This window comes from Poecilia latipinna, unplaced genomic scaffold (assembly GCF_001443285.1).
Source record: "Poecilia latipinna isolate Pla-1442-1.1 unplaced genomic scaffold, P_latipinna-1.0 Scaffold2579, whole genome shotgun sequence".
Lineage (NCBI taxonomy): Eukaryota > Metazoa > Chordata > Actinopteri > Cyprinodontiformes > Poeciliidae > Poecilia > Poecilia latipinna.
In genome coordinates, this window is record NW_015115195.1 from 1244 (window position 1) to 19332 (window position 18089).

At 37.1% G+C, this 18089-nt stretch overlaps 1 protein-coding gene across 4 annotated transcripts; it reads left to right on the forward strand.

Moving 5' to 3' along the window:
• The first annotated feature begins 310 nt into the window (after nucleotides 1–310).
• On the forward strand, nucleotides 311–17977 carry LOC106938374 (CUGBP Elav-like family member 3). 4 transcript variants are annotated; one of them, XM_015020418.1, is made up of 11 exons: nucleotides 311–411; nucleotides 4664–4789; nucleotides 6442–6521; nucleotides 8354–8497; nucleotides 10725–10869; nucleotides 12179–12328; nucleotides 12538–12597; nucleotides 12735–12839; nucleotides 14109–14252; nucleotides 14344–14476; nucleotides 17683–17977. In XM_015020418.1, the coding sequence occupies exons 1-10, from the start codon at nucleotides 363–365 to the stop codon at nucleotides 14469–14471; spliced, it is 1131 nt and encodes a 376-aa protein (XP_014875904.1). In that variant the 5' UTR covers nucleotides 311–362; the 3' UTR covers nucleotides 14472–14476; nucleotides 17683–17977. The 4 variants fall into 4 exon arrangements, with proteins under 4 accessions (XP_014875904.1, XP_014875903.1, XP_014875906.1 ...); XM_015020417.1 differs by having other exon boundaries at nucleotides 313–411; nucleotides 4661–4789; XM_015020420.1 differs by lacking the exon at nucleotides 311–411 and adding an exon at nucleotides 4215–4439 and having other exon boundaries at nucleotides 4661–4789.
• Nucleotides 17978–18089: the final 112 nt, after the last annotated feature.

Here is an 18089-nt window from a genome sequence, read left to right on the forward strand (position 1 = left end):
GGATTAGAGCAGATTCTGAGAGAGAGAGAGAGAAAGAGAGGGGCGGGGAGAGGAAGAGGGAGCTGTATGACACTGCAAATGTAATATGACACATATCTGTGTCAGCTGTGGTCTGCAAGGGGAAGTGGGAAGAGAAAATATACAGGAGAAGTGTACAAAACATGCATCTTTATATACGTCAATAGTAATTATTTTGCATGACGAATAACTTAAGGATTGTATTTTGTGAAAATGACAGAAAAGTCATTTATGTTTTTGAGTAAATGTCATGCTGAAAACAGTTAATGGCATTTGTTTCCAAATGTTTTTCTCCATTTAACTGTTTGCATGTTGACCCGTTTCTGTTCTGCTTCTCTTTGTAGATGAACCGCCCGATCCAGGTGAAGCCGGCGGACAGCGAGAGCAGAGGGGGTAAGGGTTACCTGTCCCCACTCAGAAACCCATCGCCTAAAAATACAAACACTAGCAAGTCAGTTAGCAGGTTAAACATAAGCAAAATATATTATTGCACAGCAAAAATCAGATATACAAATGAAAAGACCAGTGCAAAATGATCAGTTTCTCTGATTTTACTCTTTATAGGTTTATGTTTGAGTAAAATTAACTTTGTTCTTTTATTCTATGAACTACTGATAACATGTCTCTGAAATTCCAAGCAAAAATTTTGTATTTATTAGCAGAAAATCTAAAAAGATCGAATAATTAAAAAAAAGAACAAGCTCATATTCATTTAGAAGCAACAATACTAATGTTTTAACTCAGTTCAGAAATCAGTATTAGGTGGAATAACCAGGAGGTTTTCAAAGGGGTTCACTGCAGTGGGTGCTTCATTTTTTCCCAGAGCTGGACACGTAAAATGTTCACATTTTGTTTACTTTGTATCATGGTATCGAGGTATTTACACCAACATTTTAAACAGAAACATATAATCTGATCTCACTGCTTTGATTTAAAACAGAAAAGCAACAATTGTTGCTACGACACTTTAATTAAAATTACATTTATTTACAAATTAGATTTGTCAAAAAAAAACTGAATTAAGAAGCAACATAGAACAAATCTGTTAAATCTAGTTATTTTAATAGATTTCACTCTTTCGGTTTCCTTTTAACGAGCATCATGGTGCTGCACCTCTCTCACATGTTGCTGTGCACTGCCAGTCAGCTGGCTGAAACAGGCTGCTACACTTTTCCTCCAGTCTTTATTGGTATCAGATTGAGTTAAATTTGATGTGTTGCATTTTAGCTGAAAGATAAAGCTAATTTTTATAATTGCTTTTACCTTCACTAATTTCTCATTTTCATCTGAAGAAAATCAATTTCAAAGCATGACTCTGCCACCGCTGTGCTTGTCTGTGGATTTCGGATTTTGAGTTTTTTGGGCGGATGAACAGTGGCGCTTTTACTCAAAACCTTTTAGAATTAAGGCCAAAAAGTTCACCTCTGTACATGGTTTAACGAGGCTATAAATGTTTGATACTTAGCCAGTTTTGTTTCTTAGAAGGCCGTTTTTATTGTCGTCACATGCAGTTCGTGTTGTGAGATTCCCGCAGCGCCTTTAAGTTACTGTAAGCGTCTTGAATTATAAGATTCGTGAGTTATAAAATTGTGGTTAACTCTTAACTCTGCATCCCCAGTTAGAAAAAAATAATACAGCCACATTATTTTTCATTTCTGATATTTGTTTTACACCTAAATAAATCGTTTTTAGTTGTTGTTTTTTTACTTCACGATTCTTATTTATCTGGACCTCATTTTTAACTTTACAAAAATCATATTATCAGAAGTAACATATATTATCAAACCAGTTCAGTTCATTTCACTCACAGCAAACAAAGTTTTATCAAATTCTGCAGTGGAGCATCAAATTAAAACCTAATTTAAAGACCAGCAGGAAAACATGTAAGAAATGCATGTATTTACGTCAATCAATCAACTCAGTCATTTGTGTTTCAGCAACAAGGCAGTTCAAAGTGCTTTACATCATAAAAACACAAAAATCAACAATTGAAACTTTACATTTTGCTAAATGCTGTCGTTACACATCAAAGTGTTGGTTAGTGTTTCGTTTATTACGGTTTAAAAGCATCTCTTGACAGTTGCTGGTCTAGATTTAAGGGAACTCAGAGTTCAGTTTGTACAATCAGCACATTTTTGTATTAAGAAGTGGCAACAATTTAGCATGAATGTCAGCTCACAGTTTGAGTTGCAGGTCTTATATCTTGAAAGTGTTGCTATGTTTGCGCATCAGGCTCGTTCTGTCGGAGATGACTTTGATGTGCTTTAAATGCAGAGATGTTGAATTTCACTCCCAATATGAGCAATGTTGATTAATGCTAATCTAGATGTTAAATAAGATCTATTTAACATCTTAAACATTTCTTTTAAAGTCTTTTCGTCAGTATTGTTCAGTGAAGGAGCAACATGGTCGTGTTGTGACGGTTGCTCCTCAGAAAGGCGTGCAGCAGTCGCTCCAGGTCTCAGAGTGATATATATGCACACATGTTCCTTCTGATCTCAGCGGGTTAATGAGGCCTTCACAGATGTGCAAGTTGAAGGTGCCAAGTTTTGTAAAGTAGCCCATAACATCACAGATGCTGGCTTTTGACCTCTTTGCTGAAAACGTGCGAGACGCTCGTTCTCCTCAGTGGTCAGCAGAAGTCATGGCACAGCAGCTTTTCTGAACTTGCATCTTTTTTTTTTTCACTTAAACCTTCTTCACTTTTTAAGAAATAATATGGTTCTGCCCGTTTCAATGCATCTTTGTAAAATATTCAGAGACCCTTCCTTGTTTTGAATCTAAAGAAAAGCATTTATGATTCCAAAGGTTAGATTATTTTTGTGTGGCAGTCTGGCTGAAATATTATGTCAAAATAGTTTTGGGCTTTTAATGCTTCATTTGAACAGTTTTTGTTGGAGGCAGACTGATGTTACAGCCTGCTACTTTAATGAACTTTTAAAACCAGATTTGGCTCCAAAAGTGTAAAATTCCTTTGAATTTTTCACAAGATCCATACAGGATCAAAATTATACTTACTGTATGCAAATAACCATTGAAAAATACCAGAAACCTTTAACTAATGAAGTAAGAATAATGAACAATTAGACAACCAGAATAACAATGTCCCAGGGATTCATAATTCTGGCTGGATATTTGATCATTTCTATTAACAGAAATGTTTGTTGTTTCACTGATTCGTTTTTGAGCATAAAGTCCATAGTTTTAGGTTTGTGGTTAGCACCACTCCAGTCAGTGTCTTATAATCCCATCCACTTTGTGCAATGCACCAGTTGCACTGGCAGAACCTCCCCCCGCACCCCCACAAAAAAAACAAAAAACAAACAAACAAACAAAAACAGGACCACAGCATAATGCTGCCACCACCAGGCTTGACAGTTTACGGTGTTTTTACGTTTTGAAAGTCTAACCTTGTATCCTCCAAATATACTTCTGTATATTTTGTCTCATCTGACCATAAAACTGTAATTTGTGATCTTTTGTTTTGCTTTTCTGTTAAGCTTATTTTGTTTGCATACGACTTTGTTTCTGTTTTTATTACACGACATTCCATAAAGTCAAGTTAAGCTTTAGCTTCTTTACTAGTAGGCATTTAGCCTCTCACTCTAAGCTGACGTTAAACTATCTTCGCTTTGATCGTTGACATTAGTTGAAACTTGTACACTGGTGTTATTTTTGTATGTATAAATTACCAAATAAAGGCAGTTCCCATCAATATGATGAACTTATGCAATCTAACCAGAGCAATATAATTATTTACTGCAATGGATCATTTTAAGATCATTGGTTTCATTCTTGTGTTTACATTTAACACATCATCTTAATCTTTTTAGACGAGGGAGCACACTGTTTTAGTAGATTAGTATCAGCAGGCTGTTTAATTATCATGCATTTTAACTTAATGGAGACACATTTGCTTTATTTAACGTAACACTAGATATTATTTTCTAATTAAGACAATTGGCAATAATGAAGCAGTGGGAAGCCCCCAAACCCCAAAACTGCCAAATTTAAAACCAGCGCTTAATAGAAAACATGAATTTCACCACGTATTTGTCTTCTTACATTGATTATCTGACTGAGGTTTGAAAAAAAAAAATCTGGTAAGCCTCATTATCTGGCATTTAAACTCTTCCCACCCAAAGCTCCACGCAGGCAGGTGTTTCTAATCAAACCACATTTTCATCTGCAGCCTCGCTGACATTTAAAGCTGTATGTAAATGAGCGACACACACTGACATCAGCTCCGTGTGACTGATTGTATCTGGAGCTCTCCTAATGTCTCAGTGTGCAGGAGAATAATGTGGAGGAATGTAAAAAAAAAAAACAAAAAAAAAACGTGGCGATTTGCTGTGGACGGACTCCAACATTCAGATACATTTCTGGTTTGATCCTTCAGTGACAGACGGAGCCGCTTCTCAGTGGGTGACAAACATTTGAGTCATGGCCAGATGCTGTTTGTTTGCCGAGCTGCTCTCGTTACTGCACTCTGGTGGCGATCTGGGGCATTGCGTCCTCGGTTCTGCTTTTTCCATTTATGTATCTTGTAATAATCTCATAAAACATCTTCTCCTCTCTTCTTAATCCCACATGCGCCTTCCTGCTTCGTCCCCTCCAATCTTGGCGACCTCCTTCCCCTCAGAAGACAGGAAGCTGTTTGTGGGCATGCTGGGAAAACAGCAGACGGATGCTGATGTCAGGAAAATGTTCGAGCCGTTCGGCAGCATAGAGGAGTGCACGGTGCTGCGTGGGCCTGATGGGACCAGCAAAGGTAACTGCAACATTGAAAACCAAACGGGACACTTAGAAATAAAGACACTTCAATCTAATATGCTTTGCTTTAAATATAATAAGTTGAAATGCTCTCTCTGTCTCTTCATGAACTTTTAAAAAAACAAGTTTTACACGTCTGACAAGATTTCTGCAGGAAAATGGAGCATTGCTTTGTCTCAGCAATACTTCCTCAGTTCGTTCAGTCTGACAAATGAACATTTAAGGATAAAATGAATAATCCAGTTGTTTTTATTTATACAGATGTACGCCAAATTAGGAACTGTTGTGTTCAATGATACTAAATATTTATATTTGCACTCGTTCACCCTTTTGTAGCAGCGTTTTGTAAAACCAGATATTTATAAACTGTGTATATTCCTATTTTTGTTATTGTGATAAACACCGAAAAAAGTATTGTGATCAATATTTTGTCAAACTCATGACGTCACCATGCCGCCTTAGAGTTATGCAGTGCTACAAAATAATTATTTTTAACAAAATTACTGGTCCCTCAATCAGTGGCACCTCTAATAAATAAAGGTAAATAAAACTTTTTAATTTATACTGATCTTTTTCAGCTTGATCAAATTGTGAACCCTTATAATAGGAATCAATAACTCCTATTTTTTATTGGGGTTAAATTTCCGGTTCTTTAATTATGTGAAACTGACCTTTGTGTCACATCATATTGACAATATTCAGATAATAAAATTTCAGCAACCACAGCAATAATTAAACATTTTGATCCGTGGTTATCTTAAAAAACGTAGAAAACAAGACGTTTTTCCTCATGTTGTAAGTGAAAATTGTCTGACAGTAGAAGTAGTATTTTAATCAGTATTCAGGAATTATTGACTTGAAACAAGCTGCTACATCTTGCTGAAATGTTGCTTGTAAATTAGTTTTGTCTTGTTTCATGAAACTAGACAAAATTACTTGGTAAGATTTTGTGTTTTTGCAGTTCAGGAGGAAAAAGTTCACCGAGTTCACATAACTAGTTATTAACTTCTATGGCTTTTATATCCTTACCAGGGGGACCATTGAATCTGCAGAGTAGTTGTGTTTCTGCTCAAATCAGTCGAATTTTCTCTTTGGTTCGGGGAGAGTTTAACTACATGAGAGTCAAATTGAAAGATTGATGTTTGTAAATGTAGGATGTAAGCAACAAAATTTCCAGCGACTTTCTAACAAAATGTGTGTTTAACTCCAGGTTATTCAGACCGGCCTCTGGGCCAGGAATGTGGAAGTGGTATTGACTTTGTTCAACTGTTTGTAACCCCTGAGGCACATTACCTTCCTCTTGGTATAAATGACTATTGTCACTAACAACAATGCTAATGATATTTGCCGTGTAAATCAAAGTCCGGCGACAGCTCCGACACAGATGCTAGATTTTTCTCCGTTTGTTGCATGAGGCATGACTAATGAGCCTATAGGTTTTATGGGTCATGGCTAATGATGCGTTAGGTGGTTTACGGGGTTATGATTGATGAAGCAATGAATGTTCTGCAGACCGTGTTTAACGACGCCACGGTTACTGATGGAGCGCTGGATGTAAGACGGCTCCTAATGTATTTTTAAAGGGAAGCAGTTTTGCGATCCTTATGCGTGTGTGTGAGTTTGTGTTCACCGGTGTGTCGTTTCGTGCAGGGTGTGCGTTTGTAAAGTTCCAGAGCAACGCAGAAGCCCAGGCCGCCATCAACGCTCTGCACGGGAGTCGCACCTTACCTGTAAGTTCCCAGCAAATACACTCGGTATATATCAGAGCGACCCACTCCTTTTAGATGTGCTACATGGTTGACTCACCACTTATAATTACTCTCCCGCTCATCACAAACAGAAAGAAATGAAGCACGTTTTAGCCATCATGTGCTCTGTTGATAATTTAGTTGTATTTGATTGAAATTGTTTATGCAAAGAATGACAATGTGCACTGCTAAGCATGCACCAAAAAGTTGCAATGTCAGATTGTTGACTGAAAAAGATTCAGAAGGAAAGAAAGAAACAAAACAGAAGAATTTGATGCAATAAGGAACTTTCGTCTGCCGCATGCAAATGATGAGCAAAAGTGAACGAGAAATCATTTCACTGCGGCAAACCTCCACCAGAGGATTTTGTAAAAACCATTCCTCTCGTATTTCAAAACGTTTAAAAGCGGCAAAACATTAATGTTACTTTTCTGCTCGTGCAATAAAAGCGATCCAGGCAACACCTGCCACTCAACCCGTTTAAAGGTCAAACTCGGTTCATGCTGCAGACAAGCAGCTAAGTGATTGAATATAATTCAGTGATTATATATCTATATGTATTTTTTTAGCAATTGTAGCTCCTGAAAGTCACATTACTAACCCAGTAATATCAAATACTGCTTTAACTTGTTAATTAGTGACATTAATTATAATTTCCATGTCAGTATTTTCTGAATCTGCCTTAATTTGCCTACTGTACAACTGGTTCTACGTCAAGGTCCGGTGTGATTTTTTGGGTATAACTATGAGTAAAAATACCCTGACATCATGACAATAACATATTTTAAAATAGTCTTAAAATATAAACTACTAGAGCTTTGATAATCTAAACCATTTATTTATTTTTATCCATATTTTTGTGCACACACACAACACATACACGCAGTTTGTTCACTGCAAAAGTACAAAATCTTACCAAGTATTTTTGTTTAGTTTCTGGTGCAAATATCTTAGTATGCTTGAGACAGGACAAAACTAACTTTTAAGCAAGAAATATGAGCTTATTTTAAGTAAATAATTCCTTAATATTGATGAAATTGTGCCAGCTATTTAAAGAAGACGTTTTAATTTACAATCTGGGATAAACTAGCAGATTATTTCACTTATTACTAGTACCTTTTTTTGTCAATATTAAGGAAGTATTGACTTAAAATAAGCCCATATTTCTTGCTGAAAAGTTAGTTTTGTCTTATTTCACATATACCAAGATATTTGCACAAGAAACCAGGCTGAAAATACTTGATACGATTTTCTGTTTTTCCCGTGTTTAAAATTTTATTCAGGCAATAAAAGTCTGTACATTTCAGATAAATATATTTTTAAAATCAATAAAAATCTAAAAAAAAAAAAAAAAAAGACAAAAGAAAATTTATGTAAATTAAAATCTGTGGATTGTAATGAACTGCTGACATTATGAGAGGAATCTATTGTCATAGATTTTTTTTTTTTTGTCAATGCAACTGATTTAGAGAGGAGAGCGTCATCAGTGTACGATAAGACATACATTTTACTTATTGAACTCTCACTGCTCTGTTGCCTACGTCTTCATCTGCATTCTGTATTTATTGCACTTATTTGGAAGGAAAATGAAGATTCATAGCAGCTTGATAATTACACGCCCGTAATATTGACTGACTCTGCAGATGTTGTGCATTCGTTTCACAAAACCAACCTACAATTTCTGTCGCCTTTTAATAATATTCAGATGATCACATGATGTTAAAAGTCTCTGTTTTATTCTCACTGGATGAGTTTTTAGCTGTGAGAGATCCATGTGTTTTTTTTTTTTGTTTTTTTTTATGACTCTTTCTCAGGGCGCCTCGTCCAGCCTGGTGGTCAAGTTTGCCGATTCGGAGAAGGAGCGGGGACTGAGGCGGATGCAGCAAGTGGCCTCTCAGCTGGGGGTCATCAGTCCCATGACCCTGCACCTCGGGGCTTACAACGCCTACACACAGGCCGTGAGCAACACACACACACACACACACTGCGCGCAAAATCATCCCTAACGCAATCTAAGTTTTAGTTCTGGTTCTCTTTCCTTCGTTCTCCGTCTTCTGTCTTTTCCTGCCGGATGACGAAGCCATGTTTGATTGTACAGAGAATAAGCAGAGGCAGCTCCTTGATTTGTGAACGTGCTTATAACCCGACAGACGGACTAATGGGGAAACATCCTGTCTAACTTTAGCCCTCTGAGTGCATGCTAATTGCTTGTTAGGGGCATTTGCATGGTAAATAGGAGTTTGTAAGTGGATCAGAAATATAAAGCTCTGCCCTCACTAATGTTTGTTTTATTTAAAACAAAAGAAAAACATATAAGTGGACAATCTACTGAACACAATATAGCCGTGCTTCCATTTATTCTGACGTAACTTGATTATTCTGAAGTATCAGTTTTCCCCCCCTGCTTGTTTGTTGTTTGTGCTTCATCTGCGGTTCTGGTTCAGTAAGTTATGTTACTGACTGAGCAGGTTGTTCCTTCTCAATTCTGTTTGTGTCAGGAATATTAAAAAAATAATAATAATAACACAAAGAGGTTCACTACATCCACCATCTGTACCTGTTGCTCTGTTAAGTTCCCGTTTGTTTGGAAACATTTAAACTGAGTCGCTCAAGGAGTTTAAGCTTAAGGATTTTTTTAAAAGAAGTTACATGACTGATCTGTGCTTCCTAAAACTCTTGAAAACTGAGGCATAATGGCACATTGCACCAATCTGATGGCTGAATAACCTGATTAAAAACTCTAAATATCTTTGTTGTTGATTTTATCTGTCTATTTATCCAATAATTTAGCAGCAAAAGCAGTTTGTGAATTAAAAATGTTGCTCATTTTGTCGATAATATGGTTCTAGATTAAAATGCAATTAATTTCAATTAACCTGATTAAAAATTTTAATCGAGTCCTACCACTATATAAAACATTTGTATAAAAAGCTAAAGCAATTTTGCAGAAACATGTACCAGTAAATAATTTGAAATAACTTTTAGAGTCAGCCGTTCATGTATTTCCGGTTTCAAAGCGGTCACAGTCTAAAAACATTAGTTAAAAAAAAAAACGCAAACTTTGTGGAAATCTGAATCTGTAGTCAATATAAAATTTTTGTTGACTGTGATTTTAACTATCTTGTGTGTGTGTGAGGGAAAAAAAACATACTGAAAATGACGATCAAAGGTTAATCAAAGAGGTGACAAGTTTGGAATATTTTAAACAATGCAAGCCTTCCATATTAAAGCCATTTGTGCCAGAGAAGTAATCAGTGTTACATGAGGAACTGCATTTTTCTCCAAAGTGATCATACTCTAAAAGAGTAAGGGATCGGCTGAAGAATTTACTCTGTTCAACTCCCCAGACAGCCGAAGGAAACTGCTCTGGTTGGTGGGAAAGATTCCTGAAGTGGAAACTGGCCTTATCTGTTCCAGAAAGAGATAAAGCAAACTCTCTGGAAGGCACAGCTCATTAAATGAGATATGCTCCATTTGATTGACATGATCTCGACTAACTAGACGGTTTTTACTCGGTGAAAAACTGCAAATCGCTCTTTAAATTGGTGCAAGGCTGTGTCCACTAATTGATTGCAAATAGTTTTAGCTATGCTTCATTTACGGCTGTTTGGTTTGTGGTGTGAGGAGATGACGTGACCCTGTTTGGTTTCAGACAAATCCAGTCAAACAACCTAGAAAAATCAAATGATTGGAGGATATGATTTCAGAAAATTGTAGTATGAATATGACATGTAAACTGCGTTGATCCAGATAAATAAATTCTCATACTCTGTCAAAAATCTCTGCTGAAAGTCAAACTTTTATCAAAGCTGGGTTGCTGGGTTTGTTTGAACTACATCGTGTGTAATTTACACACTTACTGTCTAGAGACCATTCAGCCAGGTGTAGAGACCCGTCTTCTCACCCCCACTGGCCTTCATGACTGATTGAAGAATCAGAAAACGGATTGAAAAACTGGAACAGGTTACTACAGAGAGTGTTGGGTGTTTAGATGTCACCTTCAAAACATGCCGACTCCTGATTCCCAGCCAGGAGTTGGTTGGGAATATTTAAACAAGTTGTATTTTGAAGGAGGGACTCTTGAAAACATAGACATAAGATTGATGAGATTGCAAACATGTTCTTTCCTGCCTGGTTTGTTTGTTCTGTCTTCATCCCAAACCGGTGTCTGTGTTCCCCCTCCAGCTGATGCAGCAGCAGGCCTTGGTGGCTCAGTCGGCCTATCTCTCTCCTGTTGCCACGGTGGCGGCTGTTCAGATGCAGCAGCTCGCCGCGCTCAACCCCAGCAGCATCATCGCCACGCCGATTGCATCCATCACCCCGTCCTCAGGTAATGAGGGCCAGAGATGTCTGGCCCTGGCTGGCCTTAATTAGATTTCTGCTTGAAATATGAGGACAGATGCACAAGGAGAGTAGGACCCAAGAGGACGGCACATGTGTGTGTGTTTGATTTCTGCATTATTTTTGTATTGTTGTTGTCTTTGATTAGTTGTTTAACAGTTGCTATCAGAGAAATATCAACACATCACATTGTGGCGTTATTTTTTTAAAAATAAAAATCCAGAAGGAAGGATAAAACTAATGTTCTTAGCTCTAGAGAATAAAGAGAGTAAAGCAGCAGGTGCAGACGATCAACTATATTGATTAAGTGATCATCAGAAAGTCTGAGCTCTTCTCTAAAAGCAGAGGTTTTAGCAGTTTGCTGATCTGGATCGTATCGATTAAATGTTTGCTAACAGTGAGGGAGAAAAGCCGTGGAAGTGAAATCTCACAAGGTGAACAATTTGTACCATTACAGTCCGATGGAAAGTAGCTCCAGAATAATGGAAAGAAAAAGAAAATTCAGCCGTTTTAGAAAACGTATACGGTATTACAACTATTCTCAAAAATAATCCAGAGAATTTCAGTGCAAAAATAAGCCAAAAAAAAGTCCTCACAATGTTGGTTTTGTGCACATTAGACCCCAATGACCAGGACTTTAAAATGGACCTATTGTGCAAAATTCATATCTTTGTACATGAACTTGGGTTTCATCTGTTTCACTTTTTAAAAAATATGCAGCTGTCTTTTGGCAGTAAGTTGATGTCTGGATCAAAATTATTTGTTTCAAAAACCTTCTGAATATAACATGACAAGTCAGCAGGTACTACCCCTCTTCTAGCGACCCTGTTTCCTGGCAACACCAGGGAAGCGCTGCCTGTCACCTAGCATCCCAAGCAGAACTCCAGCAACTTTGGTCAGCTGGTTTTCAATGACTGCTGGAAAATGTTGACTTTTTATTCAGAAACCACTATCCGCATTCTTGTTGGTTGTGTGGGAGGCTCCACTTCTGCTTTTCAAAGACGTACAGTTGTTTAATTGCACGTGTGTTTGCAGCCATTTTCATGTGTGAGCATAAACTTTGAGTTTGGGTGGCGTGGCCAGCAGCAGCTTGTTTGGATTTAAATTGACAAGAGGCCCTAAAACACTCAATCAGAAAGGAAAACTGACCATAACAAAATCTCATAATCTAAAAATTATTTTGTGCAAAAAAAAAAAGAGTAATGAACATGTTTTGTGTAGCTTATAGACTTGTTCAAGGAAGCATAATAAGTCACCTTTTAAATGAAAAACTTTCTTTTCTTTAAACTTTTCTACAGGTACCAGCACTCCTCCCTCCATCGCGGCCACGCCCGTTCCTGCTCTGCCTCCGCCCATCGCGGTGAACAGCTACCCCTCTGTGGCAGCTCCACCCAATGGCCAGTCAGCCACAGAAACCCTCTACACTAACGGGGTTCATGCCTATCAAGGTATGGAGATAGTGGATTGGTAAATTAGCTTACAAAGCTTCATGCTGCTACTTATTAACGCTTATAGAAGCAGCACATTAGGGCTTAATTAAGATTTAACTGAATAAATCTAAGGCCCTAAATGTGATTTGGAGCATGTTGATGTGCCCTGAATAGCATTTCTGAATCATTTTGTTGTGCACTGAGCATTTGTTGACTGTGTGTTATAGCTCAGAGTCCGGTCCTGGATCCCTTGCAGCAAGCTTACACAGGCATGCAGCACTACACAGGTTAGCCCTGCAGGCTAATTCATGCTAACGACAGAGTCACAAGACACCAGTTATGTGCAGAGATGGAACTGCTGAGGATGTTTTGTTGAAGAACGACGTTGTTTAAATTTGTTGTGTCTGTTGTTCGTCTCCATCAGCCACTTACCCTGCTGCCTACAGCCTGGTGGGGCAGCCGTTCCCCCACCAGCCCACCCTGGTGGCTCAGCAGCCACAGCAGCCTCAACAGCTCCAGCAAAGAGAAGGTAAACTCAAACAGAACTATCTTAGACAAACACTGCAGTGTGTGCTTCTTTTTTTTTTTAAAAAAAAAAAAGCTTGGGTCAACAGCCATTTATCATGTTTTACATTGGTTTGTAAACCATGTTTAGATAAAGGAGGTTTGTTTTGTGTTTTTTTTTTTCACAGCTCATGATATGAGGGTAAACTTTGACTGATTCTGCTTGAATGCTGGAGTAGATATGATAATTTTGTTAAAACAAAGATGAGCACAATCTTTGACTTTTAAGTGCATGAAAATACAGACTGAACTCTTTTGACAAGTGCACCAGAAACACCTAAATGATTTAAGCTGAATTACTCTGTATATAGGTAATAACACTTCTAGAGTACACAGCAGTGTGATCACTGAGTCTTAGTCTGTGCAGTATAATGAACTGAAACCAAAAAATGATTGTTTTTCAGAGATCTGCAACCTGTGGCTCTTTAAATCATCCACAATTCATCAAAAATGCAAAAGAATTAGTTTTAAAATGTAAAGGTAAACAAAAATTCATGTAAAATGTGCAAAACATTTTAACAAAGAGTAACACTGATAGTGTAAGGAGTATTGCTTTTTTCTTTCTTTTTTTTAAAGTAACTTTTTGTCTTTTGGTTGTGAAAAATTCACTTTTTTAAAATAATTTTAAATGAATCAAATAATTTAAAATGGGACAATGTACAATATACATTAAGGTAGAGATGCATTGTCCCAGTGATATAACTACAAATGTCCCAAACATACGCTAGTATTAAAATACAACATGCAGCAATACAAAATATGAGGACAAATTTGTTTCATCCAGCTTCTGTGACTCTAAACAGATTAATTTGTTTTAGCTGGACCAACAACAAAAATGTCTCTTAGTTATAAAGTTTGTTGAACTCTGAGCTAATTGAATGCGAAGAAGTCAAATGAAAAGCATTTATTTTAAACTTTTTAAGCATTAGAACAGTTTGTTGTAATATATGAACAAATGATTGGCTTTAGTCGAAAACGTCTCTATATAAATAAGTTAATAAGAAACCAGCTGAAAATATGCACATTTATTTCAGGCTAAAGTTACTTTCTTTACATGTTAATAGTCAACACATCCAAATTCCCAGATAGATAAATATCTGAGAAATTGTATATGAGCATAAGGGGTAAAAACACTTTTTTGCCAGGTAATGCCAGATATACCTCAAAAAGAGATTTAATAAATGAAAAATTCAATTAGCTATTCATACGTCAACCCTCTTTTCTTTGCCTACAGGTCCAGAGGGGTGCAACATCTTCATCTACCACCTGCCGCAAGAGTTCACCGACTCGGAGATCCTTCAGATGTTCCTGCCCTTCGGAAATGTCATTTCTGCAAAGGTCTTTGTCGACCGAGCCACCAACCAGAGTAAATGCTTTGGTAAGTCACAAAGAACAGGGCTGGAGATAAGGGATTTTAATAAATAATGCGAACCTTTCCTGACATTTTAAGCGTCTGCGTTCCACCTCAGGTTTTGTGAGCTTTGACAACCCGTCCAGCGCGCAAACTGCCATCCAGGCCATGAACGGCTTCCAGATCGGCATGAAGAGGCTGAAGGTGCAGCTGAAGAGGCCCAAGGACGCCAACAGGCCTTACTGAAGGAGGTGAGCGACCGCAAATCAATGTCTTCGCAAAGACTGGCAGTGGCTGAGTGACAGCTGGAAATGAGAGTGGGGAGAATTAGGGATACAAAGTGGCTGTAATTTGGAGCCCACACTTCAAATACTGCAGGAAGTCAATGACAACTGAGTAGATTAACTTTAATGGTGTGGGCATCACCTTGAAAACATCTAGAGGATACCTTTGATGTGTGAAAGATGCAGAAAGTGAGATTTTCACTCTGTTTTAAATGTTCTGTCTAACCGCTGTTCTGTCACAGGGTTGAATGTTAACAGCTGTCCATCATTAATTTTTTCTTTTATTTTTGTTATTTATTGTTTTTGTGCTGTGCGACGTGCAATTTTTTCCTGCAAAAACAAACAAAAAAAAAGTTGTAAAAAAAAAACAAACACTCTCAAGACTGTACCGCCAAACGTATATCATGGAGACGTTCGTCGCTAAACCCCGCCCCCTTCCTTCTCAGAGCGTCGTAAGTTTAATGGCCTGTGTTGGTTGCTGTGGCGATATTGCCTGTGATGGTTGCCATTAGCAGTTTTGTTTAATTCTTGTTATTTTTGGGCCGTTGCCTTGATTCGCCATGCTGAACCGCATGGCGGGTTACAGTGGCGACCGTGAACTGTGTTTGGTGCGTTGTGAGTTTCCTTTTAAAATTATTTTTGTCCTGATATATTTTGATTTTATATCCTTGCAAAATACTGATTGATAAATGTCACTTTACCTAAGCATCTGTAAGTAACTGATTATCATGACATTTTTTTTTTTTGTTAAAAAAAAAACATTAGGTATCAAATATAAAGCTTTTAGATTTTCTCTCCAAACATTTTTTTTTTATTTTTTTTGGTTTTTAATAGTTTTATTTCGTCTGTCATGATTATCATTCTTACATCTCCTTTCTGTTTTAGTGTGGTAGTTGTGCTGGATTTTGTTGGTCTTGGTGTAACTTATTTCCAAGTGACTTTTTTTTTTGTGCCTGAGCTTCGTTGGGTTTCCGTACGACTTAAAATGTCCTAAATGTGACCCTGTAAGGTGGTTCAGAGCTTAGTGTTTGTGTGTGAAATCAAACCTAAATGTGGTCATGTTGTTTTTTGTTTCATATATATATTTGATAGATGTGGAAAAAGCACTCCTGCTGTTCATATGAGTGTGTGGATGTGCTGTGAGGTGTTGACCTGGTTTTAGGAGGTTTCAGGTGAAGCTGTTTGGTTTCTGTGCTGCTGGCTGAAAAGCTGCATTCCTCTGTAGGAATTCTGGGGCTCCAAATGAATAAGAAATCATAAGTCATACACGCTAAAAATAGGCACCGGGTCGGTGTGAGCCTGTGATCGTATGGTGACACTGATACCACTATTTTAGGCGCTCTGAAACGTAGCAGCCATAAAGAGTATGGAAATCAATTTCTGCGTTTTCAGTGTTTGGCAAAGTGTGAAAAAAAAAAAAAAAACATTTATATTTTGCTTTATCTTCTTGTGTCCTTGCTTATGTCTCTCCATCTTTGTAGCCTTCCTCTCCCTTTTACATTTCTTTTTGCCTTCCCTTCTCCTTTTTTGTGTTCTTCCTTTCTTCATCCCTCCATCCTCACTTCGTTTTATTCTCTCTTCACTGCAAAAAAAAAAAATCTTACTAAGTAATTTTGGTCTAGTTCTTTGTCCAGTTATCTTGGTACGCTTGAAATGAAACAAAACGAAGAAGCAACTTTTCAGCAAGATATAAGAGTTTGTTTTGAGTAAATAATCCCTTAATATTGATGACAAAGTACTTGTCTTGACTTGTGGAGTATTTCACTTATAACAATATTTTTTCCCATGTTATAAGAGAAATAATCTTCCAGTGGAGCTCGTACTTCTTAATCAACATTAATGTAAAACGAGCCTTTTTATCTTTCTGAAAGGTTACGTCTGATTTTGTTTTTTGTTTTAAGCGTATTAAGATATTTGCACTAAAACTAGACCAACTTGGTAAGGTTTTAGTTTTTGCAGGCAGTGTTCAGTCCTTCATTATATTTTTCCTTGTGCGCTTCTTTCAGTTTCTTCCTCCCTCCTTTGCTCGTGTCCTTTTCTTTTTCGTTTTCACTTTCTTCTGTCATTCCTTTCTCATGTTTTTCTTTCTTTGTGTTTATCCATCCTTTTCTTCCTTTCTTGTAGCCTGCATTCATTCGTCATTTCATTTTTAGTAAATTTTGAACTTTATTTTATATTGTAAGCTTAATTCTGTGAAGTTGTGTCTGGAAAACTTTGGAATTATTGCATATAAAAAATCTGTAGAAACTCGTAGCACGTCTGAATAAATACGGGAATGCAGAATTGAAAAGACATTTGATTTCATTAATTTTTTAGTTATCTAAAAGTTTTGTTTAATTTCAAAGAGTAAATGCTGTCGTTACAATTATTTACATTTAATTGACATCCATCGTCTTTAATTTGCCAAACCTTTTCTTTCAATCTTCTATCGGTTCGATTTTATGAAATCCTTTTGTTTTTCAAGATTCTGATTTTGCTCTAAATTTACTATATTTAAATTCTGAATTGATGCGGAACAAGAACATTTAGCAGGATAAATGAGGCTCATCACAACTCCTCAGAGACTCGGCAACAACAAACTTAAGTTTAATAAGCGGTCCAGACTCCTGACATGTTAAATTTTCTACATCTTGGTTCAGGAAGAACCATTTGTTCAGATTACAACTACCCTGTATTAATTTTGTTAGCATATTCATGTGTAATATTTTTATCTTGTATGCATATAAAAGTGAAAGGATCAGTGTTTCTCAAAGGGTTTAAATATTTGTTCTGCTTTATCTACTCATGCTGCTTTAATCCTGAATTAGTCCCATGATTGGAGTGAAAACTAATCTTGTTTTTGAGACATCCTCTATCACGGACTGTTGGAGATGTTCAGTGTAAACTGATGATAACAGTACAACATAATTTGAGCTATAATAATCTATATTGGGCAATTTTCTAAACTGTGAAGAGCTGATTCCTACCAGAATTCCTACCCTGCATGTGTTGAAATAAGCTGCCTTGCTTAGGAGATGAGATGATTAAGATTGTGAGCACATTTGCAGCAGAATGACTGTCCCGTGTGTATTGCAAGATTTCTAATCTTAAAAAAAAAAAAAATACAATGATTGATTTTTGTGATTTGGTTTAACAAAATCCTCCTCCTCCTCCTTCTTCTTCTTAATTTTCAGGACAACGTAAGAAGTCAATCAAGAAAACCACTTGGGGGACGTCCCAGCCTTGTTTGGTTGTTTTGACCAACCGTATAGCACAGGAGCAACACTTCACAACAAGCAGTATCCCGTGTTTGTGCTTACAGAAACAACATTAACCGCTGTAAAGCCAGCAACAAACTCATCGACAGACTCCGCATCCACACAGTATCCGAAGTGCTCCAGAGTTCCTATCATTCCACAGCTGGATCCATTTATATTATGTATATACTCTATCGTCGGCAACAAGATATACATGTTAAGAAAAAAAAAAGCATATCAATGATGTTATTCTACTGAACAGGGTTCTAATGTATAGTGTGATTTGTGGTCTATGGCGCCAAGAAAAGGCCAGTCTACACAGTCGGCGACAGAAGAAAATACTA